Source organism: Aegilops tauschii, chromosome 6 (assembly GCF_002575655.3).
Source record: "Aegilops tauschii subsp. strangulata cultivar AL8/78 chromosome 6, Aet v6.0, whole genome shotgun sequence".
NCBI classification, from domain to species: domain Eukaryota; kingdom Viridiplantae; phylum Streptophyta; class Magnoliopsida; order Poales; family Poaceae; genus Aegilops; species Aegilops tauschii.
The window spans coordinates 37,263,583-37,284,137 of NC_053040.3; the positions used below are offsets into that span (position 1 = coordinate 37,263,583).

Below are 20,555 nucleotides of genomic sequence, written 5' to 3' on the forward strand. Positions count from 1 at the left end.
CAAAAGAATGTTCTCAGTAGAGTGACTCTCGTTATAATTATTGAGATTCACCAAGAAAAGAAAAAAAGGGGGTATTAGGAGTGTCGCATGAGCATACTTTGAAAAGTCTCTAAAGTATGCATGTGAGAAAACCTACGCCTGTTCTTATAGTAAAGGGTAATGATTTTGAGAACTTTAGTGTTCCAAGAGTCAATGTGAAATAGACCAAATGAATATGGTACCATATGCTTCAGTTGTTGGAAGCTTTATGAATGCAAAAGTGTAACATTACCGTGACATAGTTCACATATCCGGGTTGTTTTGGCAATGTCCAGTACATATTTAAATTGATGGAATGGAGTCAAAGATATCGGCCTCATGCTGAAAGAAACAAGTGCTCTCAAAAGGTTGTGAGTACAAAGATAAAAACTTGTGAAATGTACAGCGAAATCCACAATTGTCGTTGACCTTCACATTAGGAGTTTTTGTGTGGAAGAACTCTATAGCATGAATCATTTATCATCAATGTGATGCAAATATAAAGTATAGCATGATATGAGGCTGAGGGAGGCAAAATCGTTATGGAAACCTGTACCCGGAGTTGATAATGGTTGACAGCAGCGATAACCATTTAAGTAATTCACTCCTATGACAACGAGTCAAGTGTGGTGCCAAACACATTGACACAAAGTTGTAAGTTGTTAAGGAGAAAAGTCCGGAATTATGTTGAAATGCTTGGAGCATAAAAGCAACAAACAAGTTTTTGCAGATCTGCTTATTAAAGGCTTACCGCCCAGTGTGTTTGGAGAACACACAGTCGACATGGGTTTTATGGTATAGTCTAAAATTTCCGGACGATAAAAGGGCCCAAGGTTAAAGAATTTGTTTCAAAACTGAGAGGTACGTTGTGGCTGTCTGATTCTATCGGCAATTGAGCTGTGACGATGAAACATGTTCTATGCACTGATCTGTTATGAAACGAGTAAAGTAAAAGTATAAGGTCAAAAGTAAAAGTTGAGATCAAGGGGGAGAATGTTAGGATGATCTCCACCGTGTGGGCCCAACGGCCCACCAGGCCCTTAGATCCGCGCCCTGATCGGGGGCGCTCAACCAACTATGGTTGACGGGCCCCTGTCACCTGCACTATATATAAAAAGGTGGGGTCGGCGGCTCGCGATACGAGGTTCGTCGCAACGCCGTACACCCCACCTAATCCCCTACCGATCTAGGGTTAGTGCAGTGCTGATGGGAAGCGCCGCCACCACTTCGCCCACTACTCTTTGCCATCACCGGCCACCGTCACCATGGCCGGCACCGGTGGCTCCTCGAGCCACAAGGAGAAGGTAATGCCTACCACCACTGTTGCCGGAATCCTAGCCTACACGATCTAGAGCATCTATCACAGAGGTCCCCTCCATTTTCAGCACGAGGTACAAGACTGCCTACCACTTCCGGCCTCCCAGGAACTGGATCAATGGTATGTTCATGTGATCTTGTCGATGCTTTGGTTTCATCTCTGCTTATTTCCTTTGGGCTTCATCTCTGCTTTTTGGATCATCCGTTGGTCTATGCCACTCTGCTTTCCTGTGCCTTTTCTTGTTCTTGATCCATGAAAAATCATGCGATCTGATCGTTTAGTGGCTTCCCCACGTGGAGAAGCCGAGCTGAATACACTACTCAATGTAATTTTGTGTGCCAATATTAAAAAATATATGCTTGTTAAAATGTACTACAGTACATAATATTTTTGGCAGTAGTATCATTACAGAACTGCCTTTTGTGTCATAGATAATCATCAAAGAGGGAAAAGTTTAGTGGCCAGCTCATTGCTTGTGCAAGTCTCTTGCTGAATGCCGCAATTAGATTTTGAGTAATACTGCCATAAGATGATGATAGCCACAGATTCTTGGGCAAAATAGAAGTATTCATTACAGAAATAGTGCTATGTACCTTCTCGCCAAGATTTATGCCACTTCCACATTGTCCATATTTGCGTGCATGTTACTTTTGGCCAGATCAAATTCTGTTAGGCAAAGTATGACGCTTTTCCTTCCAGAACTAGAACTGGCCACATGGATCATTCTATATCTGTTGCATGAAACTGACATTCTCTCACTTTTTTTCCAAATATCCGATGGATTGGCGATACTTGGAAATCTACGACGACACGAAAGATCCATGTGGTATGAATATCTCAGGCACAAACACCTGTAAACAAAAAAGGAGTTGCAGTATTCTACAACTTATACTTACTTTATAAATATTTCAGGACTAATGTACTACAAAGGCATCTACCATAATTTCTACCAGTATAACTCCCACTGCGCCCTCTGGTGTTGGGGTGACATAACTTGGGGCCATTCGGTTTCGACAGACCTTGTCAACTGGATCCAGCTTGAACCCGTGATAGAACCGGATAACCCTAGTGACATAGACGGCTGCTGGACCGGTTCAGCCACAATTCTATCTGGTGGTCAACCGGTCATCTTATACACCGGTGGTAGCAGAGACAAGTGTCAGGTCCCAAACCTTGTGCTTCCCAAGAACCCGTCTGACCCGTACCTGAGAGAATGGACCAAAACCGGCAATAACCCAGTGATCCAGCCGGTAGTACCGGGTTTGAACAGAAGCCAATTCAGGGATCCGACGACCGGTTGGATCGGACCAGATGGACTGTGGAGAATAGCAGTAGGTGCCTGTTAGAATTAATGGGCTAGGCCCATAGCAATTTCTGAAATCTCAAAGCCCATGTGTAAAATGGCAAGTGGTGATGCTAAGTTTAGTCCCACCTTGGAAGTTGAAAAAGAGTTGAACCTCTTTATATAGTGGGTTCTCTCCACCACTCTAAGTGGTGTGTGAGAAGAGAAAGGGAAAACCACACGCGCGTGTGGTGGAGAGAACCCACTATATAAAGAGGCGAGCGAGCGCGCGCGTGTGGTTTCCCCCGGTTGGTAGGCTTGTTGAAAACAGGTTTGTTCTTCCCTTTGTTCTTGTTTTGTGGGTACCTCTGCACCATGTTAGCAGTAGGCTGAACCTCACCTCCTTTTTCAGTGGTGTCTTTAGCCCGAGCACATCAAGAGATGCAATCAGATTTTCAACTGATATCTCCTGTCTCTTATGCTTCAGAGTTGTGGCGAAATTCCTCCATGAAGGAGGCAACTTTGCAATCATGCACCCAGCCACGAATTTGTCGGGTAGAACACATTTAAGGAGTTCAAGTTCCTTCACAATGCACTGTATCTCATGAGCTTGTTCAACCACAGAACGGTTATTCACCATCTTGTAGTCATGAAAACTCTCCATGATGTACAGTTCACTGCCTGCATCTGTTGCACCGAATTTTGCATTCAGTGCATCCCACAGAATTTTTCCGTCGTTTATGTGCATGTACACATCACACAGACGGTTAGCAAGAACACTCAGAATGCATCCCACAAACATAGTATTGGCTTTCTGGAATTTTCTCCGATCTTCGTCGGTCATTCCCTCTGGAGCACCAACACTAGCGTGGAAAACTTTCAGAGCAGTAAGCCAGAGCGTGGTCGCGACACAATACCACCTCTGGTCCTAATATATATACAGCTACCGGCTGCGGCCAGAGACACACCAAAAAACACCTAGGGTTTTGCCTCATCTCACAACTTGCGCCGCCATCGTAGTCTACTCCATCCCAAACGCCGGCGTGCATCGGCGCGTGGGAGAGCAGGTCTCCGGAACCGTTCGTCTTTGCGATCCTGCACCGGGAGAGGACGAATTAGGTTTTTGGGAAGCGCTGTGCGCGACTGCTCAAATTCGTCATCACCGGTCGTCTTCTGTCCAAGTCGGGCGGTGCTACTCATCGTCGTATTCATCGCCGTCAGCAGCAGATCGTCGCCAACATCGTCATCAACACTGTTGCACCCATAATAGCTAACGATCAGTACGTCCAACATCCTCTGTTCATGTCTGTTTCTACAACTATTGTTACGTGTTTGCTGCTGTTATGCATGTCATGCTGTTCTTCTAGTTTGCTAGATTATTGCATACTAGTATCTCTTCTAGTCATGAATTATTTACTGGAATTAATCATGAACTTGCCTAATATTCCAACAGTGCCGAGGTAAAAAGCTACACTGCTGCACTTTTGTACAAGAGTGAAGACTTTCTGAGTTGGACAAGCGTTGATCACCCACTGTATTCTCATAATTTGTCCAATATGTGGGAGTGCCTGGATTTCTTTGCGGTATTGCCGGGCAATAACAGTGGACTGGACATGTCCGTAGCGATCCCAAGAGGCGCCAAGCATGCCCTCAAAATGAGCATGGGTTACTTTGACAAGTACTTGATTGGGGTGTATGATCTCAAACGTGATGCCTTTGTGGCAGATACTATCGTAGATGACTGTCGGCTGTGGTTGAAGATTGATTACGGCAATTTCTATGCTTCGAAGTCATTCTTCGACTCGAAAAAGGGCAGGAGGATCATATGGGGTTGGTCTAAGGAAGCAGATTGTCGTTCAGATGATGTTGCAACAGGTTGGGCAGGAATCCATGTAAGCAAATCCGCCCCTAATTGGCTGTGCTTCATATCATCTGAAATAAAAATTTAACTTATTTAGCAAATCAGTGTAACATCTTTAAGTTAAATTTTTATTATGTTTAGACAATCCCGAGGACGATTTGGTTAGACAGTGATGGCAAGCAGTTGCTGCAATGGCCAGTTGATGAGATTGAATCCCTTCGAACAAATGAAATCAACCATCAAGGACTAGAGTTCAACAAGGGAGATCTGTTTGAGATCAATGGAGTTGACAATTTTCAGGTAGTTTCCTTTTCACAGACAGGCTTACTTGGTCTTCGAGAGAATTTATTTTATTTAAAAAAGTGTCATGCCATTAAGAACTGTAGGGCCTTCTGATAATTTCTAATTATATAATAATGCATTTTTGCAGCAAAAGGATAGGTATACATTCTGTAGGTGTGTTGTGTATTTTTCAGAGCAACTGCAACTAATCAGACACACGTTTTCTTGAAATAGGCGGATGTGGAGATAGATTTTGAGCTGACGTCCATCGATGACGCCGATCCTTTTGATCCTTCATGGCTTTTGGACGCCGAGAAGCATTGTTGTGAAGCAGGTGCATCGGTTCATGGTGGTATAGGGCCATTTGGACTTGTTATTCTGGCCTCCAACAACATGGAGGAGCACACTACCGTGCACTTCAGAGTCTACAAGTCACTGCAAAAGTACATGATACTCATTCGCTCTGATCTAAGAAGGCCAGTAGTGCTTATGGTTTTTGTCTTTATTTTGGTTAGTATTCACTAGTAGAAAAGAGGGCTTTGGTTCAGGCCGGGTCAGCCCATTAGTCCCGGTTCAGTCCAGAACCGGGACCCATGGGGCACTGGTCCCGGTTCGTGAGGCCAGGGGCCTGCCGGGACTCGTGGGGGCATTGGTCCCGGTTGGTGGGACGAACCGGGACCAATGGGCCTCGCTCCTGGCCCACCATCATTGGTCCCGGTTGGTGGCTTGAACCGGGACCACAGGCTGCCCTTTAGTCCTGGTTCATGCCACGAACTGGGACCAATGAGGTGCCTATATATACCCCTCGCCCGCGAGCAGAGCACTCCAGTGCTCTGTTTTTCTCTAGCCGGCGAGGGGAGGGCTTTGTGGTGCTCTACCTCACCTCCTATGCACATGAGGTGTTCGATGAAATGCCCGAGCCACACTAGTTAAGCTTTCTCGTCTCGAAGCTCGACCTCAAAGCTCCATTTTCCTCGAGATTTGTCTAGGTTTAGCGGCCCGTCACGTCCCATTCCCGTCTTCACCGCCGTCGATCGCCCGCGCCGATCTCGTCGCCGGCACCACCGTGGTGAGCCTCTTGTTCTTATCTTCTTTCTGAAAGAAAAAAAATTCTTACTTTAGATAGATACTTGTCTAATTTTCTTACTATTTTATTGCTTGTTATTATATAGTGCGATGGTTTTGGTATCCGCCCCCGTCGGCCCTCGTCCTGTCTATGATTCGGATGTGGTATATATTATCTTTATAACTATTGGTTCATTTATTGTTTATGAAAATTATGCCGACCAACGTGACATAGATTTTATTTATCTAGGAGGTATGTGAACCGGAAATTCCAACCGGCCCTATTGTTGAGAGGTTAAATTTAGTTGAAGAAGAAAACAATTTCTTGAAGGAAAAAATAAAAAAAATTGAGGAGGAGAAGATGATATTGGAGTTGCATGTTGCGGATGTCGTCGATGATCACAAGATCAAGATGAATGCAATGCGCCTGAAGATTAGAAAGATTAGAAAATATGCCATTCATACCGAGGCTTGGTATCATTATGCCGTTGGATCAATTGTTACCTTGGTTGCGATTATGATCGCATTTGTTTTCGCATTGAAATGTTTTACATAGTTTCAATGTATGGTTTAATTAATTAGATGCTCTAGAGAGGTATATGTTGTTAGATGATAACTATGTATGTACTTTGGTTTTAATGTGATGATGAAGTTCTATTAATTTGGTCACTTAATTATCTATTCATGATGTTCTGTAATGGTTTTTGACACACTTAATTATATATAATGCACGCAGATGAATCGACAATGGATGTACGGTGACAGACACACCTCCGAGTACATTAAGGGCGTGCATGATTTTCTCGAAGTGGCTGAGGCAAACAAGCAGAATGGTTTTATGTGTTGTCCATGCCCTAAATGTGGGAATACGAAGTCTTACTCTGACCGGAAAATCCTTCACACCCACCTGCTTTACAAGGGTTTCATGCCACACTATAATGTTTGGACGAGGCACAGAGAAATAGGGGTTATGATGGAAGACGGCGAAGAAGAAGAGGACGATGACAACTATGTGCCCCCTGAATACGGTGATGCTGCAACGGGGGAAGCTGCTGAAGATCAAGAGGAACCAGACGATGTGCCCAATGATGCTGCAACGGGGGAAGCTGCTGAAGATCAAGAGGAACCAGTGCCCGATGATGATGATCTCCGCCGGGTCATTGTCGATGCAAGGATGCAATGCGAAAGTCAAAAGGAGAAGCTGAAGTTCGATCGCATGTTAGAGGATCACAAAAAAGGGTTGTACCCCAATTGCGAAGATGGCAACACAAAGCTCGGTACTGTACTGGAATTGCTGCAGTGGAAGGCAGAGAATGATGTGCCTGACAAAGGATTTGAGAAGCTATTGAAAATATTGAAGAAGAAGCTTCCAAAGGATAACGAATTGCCCGACAGTACATACGCAGCAAAGAAGGTCATATGCCCTCTAGGATTGGAGGTGCAGAAGATACATGCATGCCCTAATGACTGCATCCTCTACCGCGGTGTGTACAAGGATCTGAACGCATGCCCGGTATGCGGTGCATTGCGGTATAAGATCAAACGAGATGACCCTGGTGATGTTGACGGCGAGCCCCCCAGGAAGAGGGTTCCTGCGAAGGTGATGTGGTATGCTCCTATAATACCACGGTTGAAACGTCTGTTCAGAAACGAAGAGCATGCAAAGTTGATGCGATGGCACAGTGAGGACTGTAAGAAAGACGGAAAGTTGAGAGCACCCGCTGACGGGTCGCAGTGGAGAAAAATCGAGAGAAAGTACTGGGCTGAGTTTGCAGGTGACCCAAGGAACGTATGGTTTGGTTTAAGAGCGGATGACATTAATCCTTTCGGGCAGCAGAGCAGCAATCACAGCACCTGGCCCGTGACTCTATGTATGTATAACCTTCCTCCTTGGATGTGCATGAAGCGGAAGTTCATTATGATGCCAGTTCTCATCCAAGGCCCTAAGCAACCCGGCAACGACGTTGATGTGTACCTAAGGCCATTAGTTGAAGAACTTTTACAGCTGCGGAATGGAAACGGTGTACGTATGTGGGATGAGCACAAACAGGAGGAATTTAACCTGCACGCGTTGCTGTTTGTAACCATCAACGATTGGCCCACTCTTAGTAACCTTTCAGGACAGACAAACAAGGGATACCACGCATGCACGTACTGTTTAGATGACACTGAAAGTATATACCTGGACAAATGCAGGAAGAATGTGTAGCTGGGCCATCGTCGATTTCTTCCGACCAACCATCAATGTCGAAAGAAAGGCAAGCATTTCAAAGGCGAGGCAGATCACCGGAAGAAGTCCGCCATGCGTACCGGTGATCACGTACTTGCTATGGTCAATGATTTACACGTAATCTTTGGAAAGGGTCCCGACGGACTAGCTGTTCCGAATGACGCTGAGGGACACGCACCCATGTGGAAGAAGAAATCTATATTTTGGGACCTACCCTACTGGAAAGACTTAGAGGTCCGCTCTTCAATCGACGTGATGCACGTGACGAAGAACCTTTGCGTGAACCTGCTAGGCTTCTTGGGCGTGTATGGGAAGACAAAAGATACACCTGAGGCACGGGAGGACTTGCAACATTTGCACGAAAAAGACGGCATGCCTCCGAAGCAATATGAAGGTCCTGCCAGCTACGCTCTTACAAAAGAAGAGAAAAAAATCTTCTTTGAATGCCTGCTCAGTATGAAGGTCCCGACTGGCTTCTCGTCGAATATAAAGGGAATAATAAATATGCCAGAGAAAAAGTTTCAGAACCTAAAATCTCATGACTGCCACGTGATTATGACGCAACTGCTTCCGGTTGCATTGAGGGGGCTTCTACCGGAAAACGTCCGATTAGCCATTGTGAAGCTATGTGCATTCCTCAATGCAATCTCTCAGAAGGTGATCGATCCAGAAATCATACCAAGGCTAAGGAGTGATGTGGCGCAATGTCTTGTCAGTTTCGAGCAGGTGTTCCCACCATCCTTCTTCAATATCATGACGCACGTCCTAGTTCATCTAGTTGACGAGATTGTCATTCTGGGGCCCGTATTTCTAACAATATGTTCCCCTTTGAGAGGTTCATGGGAGTCCTAAAGAAATTGTTCGTAACCGCGCTAGGCCAGAAGGAAGCATCTCCATGGGCCATCAAACAGAGGATGTCATTGGGTTTTGTGTTGACTTCATTCCTGGCCTTAAGAAGATAGGTCTCCCTAAATCGCGGTATGAGGGGAGACTGACTGGAAAAGGCACGCTAGGAGCGGACTCAATAATATGCAGGGACGGGCATTCTTGGTCTCAAGCACACTACACAGTTCTACAGAACTCTACCTTGGTGACCCCGTATGTTGATGAACACAAGAACAGTCTACGCTCTAAATACCCGGAGCAGTGCGACGACTGGATTACATGTGAACACATCAGGACTTTCAGCAGTTGGTTGGAAACACGTCTCAGAGGTGACAACACTGTTTGTGATGAGCTGTACTCGTTGTCCAGGGGACCATCTTTGACTGTATTGACTTACAAAGGATACGAGATAAATGGGAATACATTTTACACGATCGCCCAAGATCAAAAGAGCACCAACCAAAACAGCGGTGTCCGCTTTGATGCAGCAACCGAGAGGGGAAAGGACACATATTATGGTTACATAGTGGACATATGGGAACTTGACTACGGACATGATTTTAAGGTCCCTTTGTTTAAGTGCAAATGGGTCAATCTGTCAGGAGGCGGGGTACAGGTAGACCCACAGTATGGAATGACAACAGTGGATCTGAAAAATCTTGGGTACACTGACGAACCGTTCGTCCTAGCCAATGATGTGGCATAGGTTATCTATCTGAAGGACATGTCTACCAAACCGAGAAAAAGAAAAGATAACGATGCGAATACATCATACGATGAGCCAAAACGCCACATAGTTCTTTCAGAAAAAGGGACATCGTGGGAGTGGAGGGCAAGCCAGACATGTCTGAAGATTATGAAAAGTTTCATGAAATTCCTCCCTTCAAAGTCAAGGCTGACCCAAGCATCCTGATAAACGATGAAGATTATCCATGGTTACGGCGCAATAAGCAAATGACGCAAGCGAAGAAAAAGTGAAGACTTTCTCCCGCAACTATTATGATGATACCATGCCAACTTTATAACAGACGAGTATGATACCATTGTCCGTTTTATACACGAAGTGCATCCAGTTTTTGCCGTAACCCTCTCAACTTTCTTGCACATGCTATGTGGATGAAATGATGATACCATGCCAACTTTCAACCTTTTCATAGTTCATTTGAAATGGTTTTCAATTTCAGGGTCTTATAGCTCAAAATAATAAAAAATGCATGAAAAATAACAAATAAAGTCAGAAAGGGTTGAAAATTGATGATGTGGCTTTGAATGGTGCATTTTGAACACACAAAAAGTCAGGAGTTCAAATAAGTTTTAAAAAATGAAATTCCTTTGTAACAGACGAGTTTTCGTATGAAAACATTATAAGCAACCTCTAGTATTATTGAAACTAAAATTATATAAAATTGTTGCAACTAAAATTATCGAAGTATTTTCTGTTCAAAATCATTGAAAGCAAAAAGAATTTTCATAAAGAACTTTTTTGTTAGAAACTTTAATAGCAAAAAGAATTATCATAAAGTAAAATAAATAAGTAATTAGAAACAAAATAAAATAAAATAAATAAGTTTTTTGTTGTAAGTAGAAACAAAACAAAATAAATAAAGCAAAAAGAAAACAAAAACAGGCAAAAAAAATATGCCACCTACTGGGCCACCACGGCCTGAATACGACTAGAAACCCATCGATGGGCCAGGATTCAGGCCCGCAGAAGACCCAGTAGGCCTATCAGGCATAGCAGTGAAAATTCAGCCCGTAAGCCTGCAATGGAGAGGAGCTTGAGAGGGGAGCGGCAGTGGGGCTTATAAACCACTGCGCGCCCCTCTCAACTAGCGAGGTGGGACTAAACTTTCGACGCGCGCAGCAGCACAAGGCCTTTGGTCCCGGTTGGTGGCACCAACCGATACTAAAGGGGTGCATTGGTACTGGTTCGCACGAACCAGTACCAATGCACCCCTTTAGTATCGGTTGGTGCCACCAACCGGGACCAAAGGCCGCCGCTTCCCGCCCTTTGGGCTGCTGAAAAGAGGCCTTTGGTCCCGGTTGGTGACACCAACCGGGACTAAAGGTGGCATTGGTAACGGTTTGTGCCACCAACCGGTACCAATGGGTTTGCTATATAAGCCAGCACTTGTGAAAATTTCGTCAGTTCTTTGATCCCTCCGACGCCGTCGCCAGGCTGCCCGAGCTCGCCCACGCCCTCGCCCTCGCTGCGCCCTCGCCGTCGCCCGCGCCCTCGCCGTCGCCGCGCCCTCGCCCGACGTCGTCGCCGCGCGCCGTCCCTGCCCCGTCACCGTCGCCCGCGCCCGTCGTCGCCGTCGCCCGCGCCCTCGCCGTCGCCGCGCCCTCGCCCGACGTCGTCGCCGTCGCCCTCGCCGTCGCCGCGCCCTTGCCCGACGTCGTCACCGCGCGCCGCTCCTGCCCCGACGCCGTCTCCGCGCCACTCCCCGCGCCCCTGCTTGCCCCGACACCGCCCGCCGCGCGCTCCTCCCTCTGTGAGCACCGCGCCTCTGCCGGCCCCGCCGCCGTGCTATTTTTTTACATGTTTTTAGATTTTCATATATGTATGTATGTATTTTTTTGATATATGTATTTTTTGATGTATGTTCATATATGTATGTATGTATTTTTTACATGTTTTTTGTATGTATGTATGTATGTATTTTTCAATTGTAATGGTGTTTTAAAAATACATATATGAAAAAGTTAGATTTTTAGAAATTTTTTATCTATATATGTTCTCTGATTTAGTACATTTTAGGTTAGTTTCATTTTTAGAAAAGTTTTATATATTTAGGAAGAAGGAATAGAAGGAAGAAGAAGGAAGAAGAAAAAGTTTTATATATGCAAAAGTTACATTTTTAGAAAAGTTTTATATATCTAGCTAGGAAAGGAAGAAGAAGAAAAAGAATGAGAGGAAAAAGGAAAATAAGAAGAAGAAGAAGAAAGGAGAAGAAGAGGAGAGGAAGAAGATGAGAAATAAATAAGAAGAAGAAAAAAGAAGAGGAGAAGAAGAAAACTATTTTCTCTTCTTCTCCTCTATTCCTTTCTTCTCTTCTTCTCCTCTATTCCTTTCTTCTTCTCCTCTTTTTTTTTCTTCTTTTTTTCTTCAATCTTCTCCACTATTAATATCTTCTTCTCCTATTTTTATTTCTTCTTCGTCTTCTTATTTTTTTATCGGATATGTCGTTGTCGATATACCCCGTGTCCCGATAACTTCAACACGAGGGGGGGGGGGGTTCGACCTACCCCCTCCCCGATAACATTATTTTCCCATGTATGTATGTCGTCGTTGTCGATATAACCCCCTCCCGGATAACTTCGACCGTGATAACTTATACCACGGGAGCACCCCCCTGCCCTCTCGCTCGACCAAAACTCTCGAGGACACCCAAACCCTAGAAAAAAACGATGTCGGTCTCCTACCCCCTCCCGCCGCGCGCCTACCCTTGAAGCGTTGCCGAGGCCACCCCAAACCCGGAATAAGCTAGGTCTACGTTTGCACTAATATATCCACCTGCTGTCATGTTTGTGTAATAATTGCCATGTTGTAATATTTGCAGAAACAATGGAGCACGGACGGGACGAGGAAGCAGAAGAGGTGTTGGGGGACATAATCTTAGTCGGAGGTGATGTCTTGTCGTATCTTAACGACAATGACGATCTGGAAGAACAGGGTGAAGAAGCAGGCTACGGTGATCGAAGAGTGGAGGAGGAAAGACATGATTATGATGGCTCCGGTGACCCAATGCTGGTGCAAGAAGGAGCCCGTGGTGACGGCTCCGGTGACAGAGAGTTCGGCCAGGTAAATATATTAGTTAAGCCTGTGCTGACTAGCTAATTGATGCATTCATTGTTTTGGTATGTACACATATTAATTAACTCTTGTCTTTCTTCTTTTTTCTAGCCCTCCGGATCGAGCACAACTTCGGTAAAGAGACGAGGCACGAAGAGAAAGTTGTGCTCGGATGAAAGGTTTGAGATCACAACAATCGCGCGCGACGGCCAACCAATTGAACCCATCCGGACAAAGGAAGCATTTGCTGCTCAGTGCGGGGTTCTTGTTAGGGACAAGATCCTGATCAGCATCCACCAATGGTATAAGCCTAAGAAGGAAGACCCTGAGGTGTCTTATGTCAATGATATGCAGAAAGATGATCTTTGGACTGAGCTGAAGGCAAATATCACCCTACCGCCAGAGGAGGATCTGGAGAAGCCAGTTAAAGAGCAATTAATCAAGTCTCATGCTCTTAAGAAGATGGCAGACCTATTCAGAGGTGGAAGAATGAGATGAAAACGTTTGTCGACAATGACGAGACACCAGAATTCATCGGCAAATATGAGAAGATCAGAGATCACTGGCCCGCATTTGTGGCCCACAAGACATCGGAAAAGAGTAAGAAGTTGTCAGCGACAAAGAAGAAAAATGCTGCGAAGAAGAAGCTTCACCATCACACGGGGTCAGGTGGCTACCTCAAAGCCCGGCCTAAGTGGGCCAAGGCTGAGAATGATCTGCTTGATAAAGGGATCGAACCAGAGACAATGAACTGGTCAGACCGTTGCCGGACTTGGTTCTTCGGGGCTGGCGGAACCTTGGACCCTGTATCAGGGAAGTGCGTTTGGACGGACGAGCAAATGAGAATACCAGTCAAGAGGCTTCAGCACTATATCGATGCAGTGCACCAAGGGACGTTCGTTCCAGACAGAGAGAACGACGAGCTCACAATGGCCCTCGGGAATCCTGAGCACCCTGGACGGACACGAGGCACGCCAGGCTCCGTTCCGTGGAAGGTTGGTTTTCCGGATGCAGGCGGTTACAAATGCCAGGAGAGGAGGACAAAAGTGGAGCAGACCCAAATTCAGAAGCTGCACGAAAGGGTTCAAGCGCTAGAGGAACGAGACGTAGCTCGCAGCAATCGACCTGCCGAAACTACCCCCGAAGCTACCCCGCCATCTCAGCGGAGAAGCAGCGTGGCTTCCACCGAGTTGCTTCAGCCGGAGCATGTCTTGACGGCCCCTGCTAGCTACTCCGTGATGCTATCACGGAGTCTCAACATTGCCACCTTATGACGCAATGGGAGAACTTCAAAGTCAAGGCGGCTGTCGGCTTTGTTTGACCTCCTGAACCCTGTGTAAATTTTCACTGTCGTCCGATTCCAGAAGGATATGCTAGGGTGACGGTGGACGAAATAACGGAGGGATTTGGGGACCTCCAGCTTGACCACCCTACCGGTGAAGGGGAGACTCGGCTGGGTTCTGCTCTGAAGAATCCATGCCTATGGCGGAAGGAGCTCATCAACCTTCCGAACTGGACGCCTCCGGCGAGTAAGGGCACTCCGCCTCCTCCTCCGCCTCCTCCTCCGGCGAGTGATCAGGGCACTCAGCCTCCTTCTCCGGCGCGTGGCGGCACTCCGCCTCCTCCTCCGGCGAGTGATCAGGGCACTCAGCCTCCTTCTCCGGCGCGTGGCGGCACTCCGCCTCCTTCTCCACCTGCGCCGGCGCGCCCGAGCAGCCAGCCTCCTTCTCCGCCTCGTCAGCAAGGGCGGAAGAGACCCGCCGCCGCTCCGGCTGCTCCGGCGCGTCGTAGTCCTTCTCCTCCGCCTCATAAGCAAGGAAAGAAGACAGCCGCAACCGCTCCGTCTGCTCTGCCGGCGTCTAGCAGTACAACCAGAGGCGGGAGGCAATACAGATTCGGTCCTTCTCTGAAGACTCTAGAGAAGTTACCATACGAGAGGACCGAGGAGGAAACCACGGAGATCGTGCGAGCCGAAGTGACGAACTTCTTTGAAGGGGTGAAAGCAAAGAAACATCCACCTCCGGAGAAGAAGGTAGATCCGGTGAAAGCGAAGCGCGCTCTGGCTGCCCTGACAAAACCACCAAAGTCTCCGCCGAAAGGCAACTATGAGCGCATTATTGCAAAGACATTTGTCGAAGCGGAGCGGTCGGGAAGTACTGTCAGTGATCAAAGGTTAAAAGAATGACGAGCTGGGAAAAAAATTGCCCAGCTCGGCGAACAAGCGAACCAATCGTGCCCCCTCGCTCAAGGTGTCTAGCGACATCGTCGCTAATGATCCGAGGATGGTGCCCGGTTATAGCAATCTTGGAGATTAGCTGCCCGACGATGTACATTATGATTTCTTGGAGGTAGACGAACACAAATACCATTACGGGAAGCCTCTCGTCAAAGATGAAAGATCTCTAACAACGATGATGCGAAGATTACATGATTGGTACATGAAAACCTGAAGAGAGTCTGGGGGGAGGGATACTTTGACGCTGAGAGTTAAAGAGGAGCATGACCTCGTTGGAATTGAACTGTTGAATGTTCCATTTGAGGAGTTCTTCCAGTTTTTCAATCAAAGGGCCCTCGATAAATCAACGGTCACTTGCTACTGTCTGTAAGTAGTACTACTTCTGTCATTAAGTCTCTCTATATAGGTCAGCTCTTTCATTGCATGTATTTATAATTATCCTCACTATATTATGCAGATTGAAGATCGCCGAATTGAAGAAAAGACAAATCGGTGATATTGGATTCATTAACACAAATCTCATAGATGCAACTGAGGTTAAATGTCATGCCGAAAATACCGAGGCCAACTTGCTACGATAGTTGGTAATAAATAAAAACAAAGATATAATACTCTTTCCTTACAACTTCAAGTGAGTGTTACTGTCTTGTGCGTATTCGGTTTCCCTTATTAGTCCAGGTTATAGTAATGTAATTGATGACTTATGCATGTGTGCGCAGCTTCCACTATATTCTCCTAGAGATTAAGCTTGAGCAGGGAGTAGTAACCGTCTTAGACTCGAGACGAAAAGATCCCCAGGACTATGCGGACATGACTCAAATGCTCGAGAAGTAAGTTAAATCGATAATTATCCACCATATCAGCAACTTTGTTCATTTCCTGATATCAAGTAATTGTTTTCTTTGTCTGGCAGGGTTTGGAGAAAATTCACCAAAAAAGCTCCGGGACTGACGAAGAAGCTGCAATTTAGACACCCGAAAGTAAGTACTATAGTAGCATGTTCCGCGCATCTCCTAGTGATTCAAGCGCTAGTTTCATCAATACCATTTAGCATGCTTGCTTATCAGTTTAATTGACCTCTATTTCTTGTAAAGTGGTTGTGGCAGGAACAAGGGAATGATTTCTGTGGATACTACGTTTGCTAGTCCATCCGCCACACGACCTGTGAGCGGGGCTACTCTGACGAACAATATGAAGTGCGTAAGCAATAATATTCACAATTTTATTTTATTACCATCATTTGTGTTGAGTTTCATTTATTCATATATATATATATATATATATATATATTGTTACTATTCATCACCCAGGGTGCAGAATAAGTTATTCTTCACCTGAGCTAATCTTACGACCATTTCATAAATAAATTACATTTGAAATACAAATAGTTACATTCATATTGATTTACTGTATAAAATTTGGCATTAACAAAAAAAATATAGGTCAAAAAATGTATTTTATGTACATTTTACACTATGTTTTTACATTTGTAATTTTACGTAACATAATTTTTTTTTACGACGGTTATAGGTTTTCTTACGTTCTCTTTTTATCTCTAAAATAAGACAAAAATTACGAAACGTAAAATTACGGTGCATAGATGTTAAAATAGAGGTGGGTGAAGAATAACTATTCCTCACCTAGGGTGACGAATAGTCTATCCATATATATATATATATATATATATATATATATATATATATATATATATATATATATATATATATGTATGTATTGACCCCCTTCTTCAAATTAGATCTTTCGGATGCGGGATGAACTCCTAGCACCAGATCGTATGCGAGCAATTCAAGAGGAATTGGCGGCATTCTTCCTTGACCACGTGATCGCTGAAAACGGAGAATACTATGTGGACCCTGTGTTCATATATAATTAGGAGATTATATTGTAAGAGATAATTATTGTATATATTTAGCCGGTAGTGTCGGATAGATATACGAGAACTTGTTGTTCGACCAATCTCTCGAAGAAGGAGAGGTGGTTGATATCACTTCTCTCTGTATGCATATGTTCATGACGATCTTCTGTTTCCTTCATTTGCTTACTAGCTAGCGTGTCTAGTCCTCTCTATACGTATATAGTACGTAGCGTCGACCAAGCACGGAGGTAAGAGAGGACACTTCTCTCTATTAATTAGCTAGCTAACACAATATATGAAACACCTAAATTAACCCCCAAAACCCCCACACCCCCCTTTAAAAAAAACAAAAAACCCTAGCCCCTGAAACGCTGACGCGTGGATGCCTATTGGTCCCGGTTAGTGCCACTAACCGGGACCAAAGGCCCTCCTGCCTGGGCTCGCCGCACCGGCCACGTGGAGGCCCATCTGTCCCGGTTCGTGTAAGAACCGGGACTAAATGGCTAGGGCATTAGTAACGATTTTTTAGTCCCGGTTCAAAAACCGGGACAAAAGGCCCTTACCAACCGGGACAGATGACCCTTTTTCTACTAGTGCTTCTCCATAAACGTCTGGAGCAAATTGAAATATTTTCTTTTCTTGCACAGGTCTTCCATGAGACCAGGACTCTGCACACCAGCCTATGGACGCTTCTTTGAATTTGATCTTGAAAAGGAAAGGAAAATATCTTTGAGAACTCTGGTAAGCTGGGAGGCTATGCCATTTCTCATGTTATTCATTTCATGCACTTGATACCAGAATTGAGAATGGATGGCTGGATGTTGCCGTGCAGATTGATCGATCTGCGGTGGAGAGCTTTGGTGGTGGTGGCAGTGTCTGCATCACGGCTAGAGTTTATCCGGTGTCGCTTGTCGATGACGGCGGGGCCCATATGTATGTCTTCAACAATGGAAGTACCATGGCCAGGGTGCCGCAGCTCAGGGCATGGAGCATGAGGAAAGCACAAGTGAATGTGGAGAAGGGTTGAAGTGATTGTTAGCAAATAAGAGCAATTTCATTTTCTTGAATTTTTTTAACCCTGATTCATGAGCACTCCTGGGTAGAAATAAGGAAATTGAACAGGAAAAGGTTGCTGATCACTTCCTTTTGATCTCTATTATTGATTTATCACAGTACTACTCCTTAGTATTGCCTCCGTTTTATAATGTAGTGCATACATATTATTATTTTCAAAAGTCAACCTTTATAAACTTTGATCAAGTTGAGAGTGAAAATATGTCTCACGATGTATCTAATGATATGTATTCGATATTCTAGATGTGAATATTTTATGTATAACTTGGTCCTAGTTTGCAAAGTTTGACTTTAAAATGAAAATCTATATGCACTGCGTTATGCGATGGGGATAGGAGGGTGTTGTTTTCAAGAAACGAGAAGACGACACACAGATACATGGGTGGACATGGTACCATGCGAGGCTGGTATCACACCCTGCATCGTGATGCATGTCGTATTCATATCATTTGTTGGGTATACGCATTTCTCGAGATGAAGTATTCCTATATAAATGATTTATTTCCAACATCAATTAGTGACCATGGCTCGCCAGTCTGACAAAAATCGCCCATTTATTAGTAGGAGGTGGCTAACGGCGAACTGGCTCCTCTACCGTGCCCAGGCACATGTGTCGTGCATCCTTTCGGAGCTAGCGGACGCACGGATATGGGGCCAAAATTTGCCAAAACCCAATCTAGCTGCCCAGCCCAGCCGTCCAATGCATCACACACCTGTGAAACCTGAATACTCCTAGAAAAACCTGAATAGATTAATAAATTAACTATAATTAAAACTACTATGAAACAAAAATGAAATCATTTTAAAAATGTTTTGCTAAATCTCAGTTTAGTTTTACGTGGAGTGGAATTTAACCTTTTCCTATTATTTATTTATTATTTCAACCAGTTTGATTGGTATTTTCTTTTATTTTTGTGTTTTTTATTTTACCACGCACAACTATAGTTTCATACCAACCAATCGTGCGCAACTGTAGTCGCAAGCCCGTGCACCAGCATGCAACTACAATTACACATGTCATTTAACTCAAGTTAAAGATCGTCGCGCTAAATCCATCCGTCCGCCGTCGGCTTTAGGAACACCGTCCCTAAGCACCGTCTGATGCAAATCACTTGAACACGTATCTCCTTCATCTTCTAACAGCAGCCCTCCAAACCTCTATAGTGAGTATTTAACAAAAGATTACCACATTTCGTGGAAACGTGCCAAAAAACTACCACTTTCTAAATTTGTGTCGAAAATTACCATTTTTTTCCTAAACCGTGACAAAAAAACTACCATGTCAGAGAACCGCCCGCTTCGCCCACTCTAAGCACGAATCAGACCGGTTGGGCCAACAAATCAGGTGCCAGCATGGCCAACCGTTCACGTTAACGGCCGTTAACCGCCCGCTCCTTTTATTACATTTTTTAATACATGATTAACACTTTTCTAATATATGGTTTGATGTCTACTTTCTTTCATACACGTCGCACAATTTTTGTATACATATTAACATTTGTTTATAGTTATCTCACATTGCTAACATATTTTTTCAATACATGTTAAACATTTTTTAAATATATGTTAGAACATTTTTTAAATGATTTTTTTGCTAAACTAAGCAAACTTTTTTACATTGTACAAACATCTGCTTGAAAATGTCCCAAACAAAAAAAAAATTGATACTTGTTAACATTTTTTTAACTTAAGAATCAGTTTTTCTGAATTACACGAACATTTTTTTACACTGTATAAACATTTTATGTACACATGATTAACATTTTCTACTTTTTTATCAACATTGTACATTTTGCTTATACATCAAAAACATTTTTCTATCCATGTTTAACGTTTTTCGAATGTAAGATTTACATTTTTCTAACTTTTATGTATTTTTATAATATATATTTAAAATATTTCGAAATGTAAACAAAGTAAAAAAAATAAAGCTGAAAACGAAAACAAAAATGTGAATAAAAGAGGGAAGGAAAAACATAACAAAATGTAACATGATGTTAGCAAACGGACCGTGGCTACCAGCCAGCCCAATACGTGTTCCACTGCAGGCGGAGGCTATTCCCCCGGCGGCGCCGCCCGCTCAGACACATACCGGAATCCTCCGCTTGATCGGCAATCCTTCGTCTCTCCCGCACCCTGACGCTGCCATCGTCTCTTCTGTTGGAAATATGAGCAATTTACCAAATGATTTTATTATCAGAGATACTAGATAAAGCACGACTAGTATAGCAGTGATAAAACAAGTCATGCGATTTGATAAAGAGAAGGTAAATAACATCTTCATATATGAACTGTAACTAAACACATCTAGAACAAATAGTATAGCAAGTTTCATATATGAAACAGAGTCTAACATATCTAGGACAAACACTAGAACAAGGAACTGTAGCAGGGTCTCTAACAGAAAGAGGAAGAACACGTATGGGACGGCAGCAGCAGAAGCACTGGACTTGGGGTCGACATCCTCTCCAGCCATGTCGTTGATGAGGTTGTCGACGTCGGGGAAGTAGTCTTCGGAGTCCGTGATGGAAAAGTCAGTAGTCGCGCGGAGCGCTCCCCAAAAACCTTATCACCCTTCTCCCGTACAGGACTCTAAGTGGTGCGGTTTCGGAGGCCTACTGTCCCGACTCGC

The 20,555-nt window shown here is 44.4% G+C and overlaps 1 protein-coding gene and 1 long non-coding RNA gene across 2 annotated transcripts; both read left to right on the plus strand.

Moving 5' to 3' along the window:
• Positions 1 to 564: 564 nt before the first annotated feature.
• Positions 565 to 3,083, plus strand: LOC109748739 (uncharacterized). Its single transcript, XR_012187089.1, has 2 exons — positions 565 to 1,322; positions 1,404 to 3,083. It is a non-coding gene; the product is annotated as an uncharacterized lncRNA (long non-coding RNA).
• Positions 3,084 to 3,743: 660 nt separating this feature from the next.
• On the plus strand, positions 3,744 to 17,890 carry LOC109777725 (fructan 1-exohydrolase-like). The gene is made up of 6 exons (XM_040397970.3): positions 3,744 to 3,898; positions 4,072 to 4,510; positions 4,621 to 4,779; positions 4,996 to 5,237; positions 17,497 to 17,590; positions 17,682 to 17,890. Exons 2-6 carry the CDS (start codon positions 4,175 to 4,177, stop codon positions 17,874 to 17,876), a joined length of 1,026 nt encoding a protein of 341 aa, XP_040253904.1. The 5' UTR covers positions 3,744 to 3,898; positions 4,072 to 4,174; the 3' UTR covers positions 17,877 to 17,890.
• The last annotated feature ends 2,665 nt before the right edge of the window (positions 17,891 to 20,555 follow it).

Excerpts from the sequence above, each read along its gene's own strand:
- LOC109777725 (XM_040397970.3), top strand. The coding sequence starts at position 4,175 with ATGTGGGAGTGCCTGGATTTCTTTGCGGTATTGCCGGGCAATAACAGT. Across the intron at positions 5,238-17,496 it reads ATTCGCTCTGATCTAAGAAG|GTCTTCCATGAGACCAGGAC; the intron begins GCCAGTAGTGCT and ends TTTCTTGCACAG. Across the intron at positions 17,591-17,681 it reads AAATATCTTTGAGAACTCTG|ATTGATCGATCTGCGGTGGA; the intron begins GTAAGCTGGGAG and ends GTTGCCGTGCAG.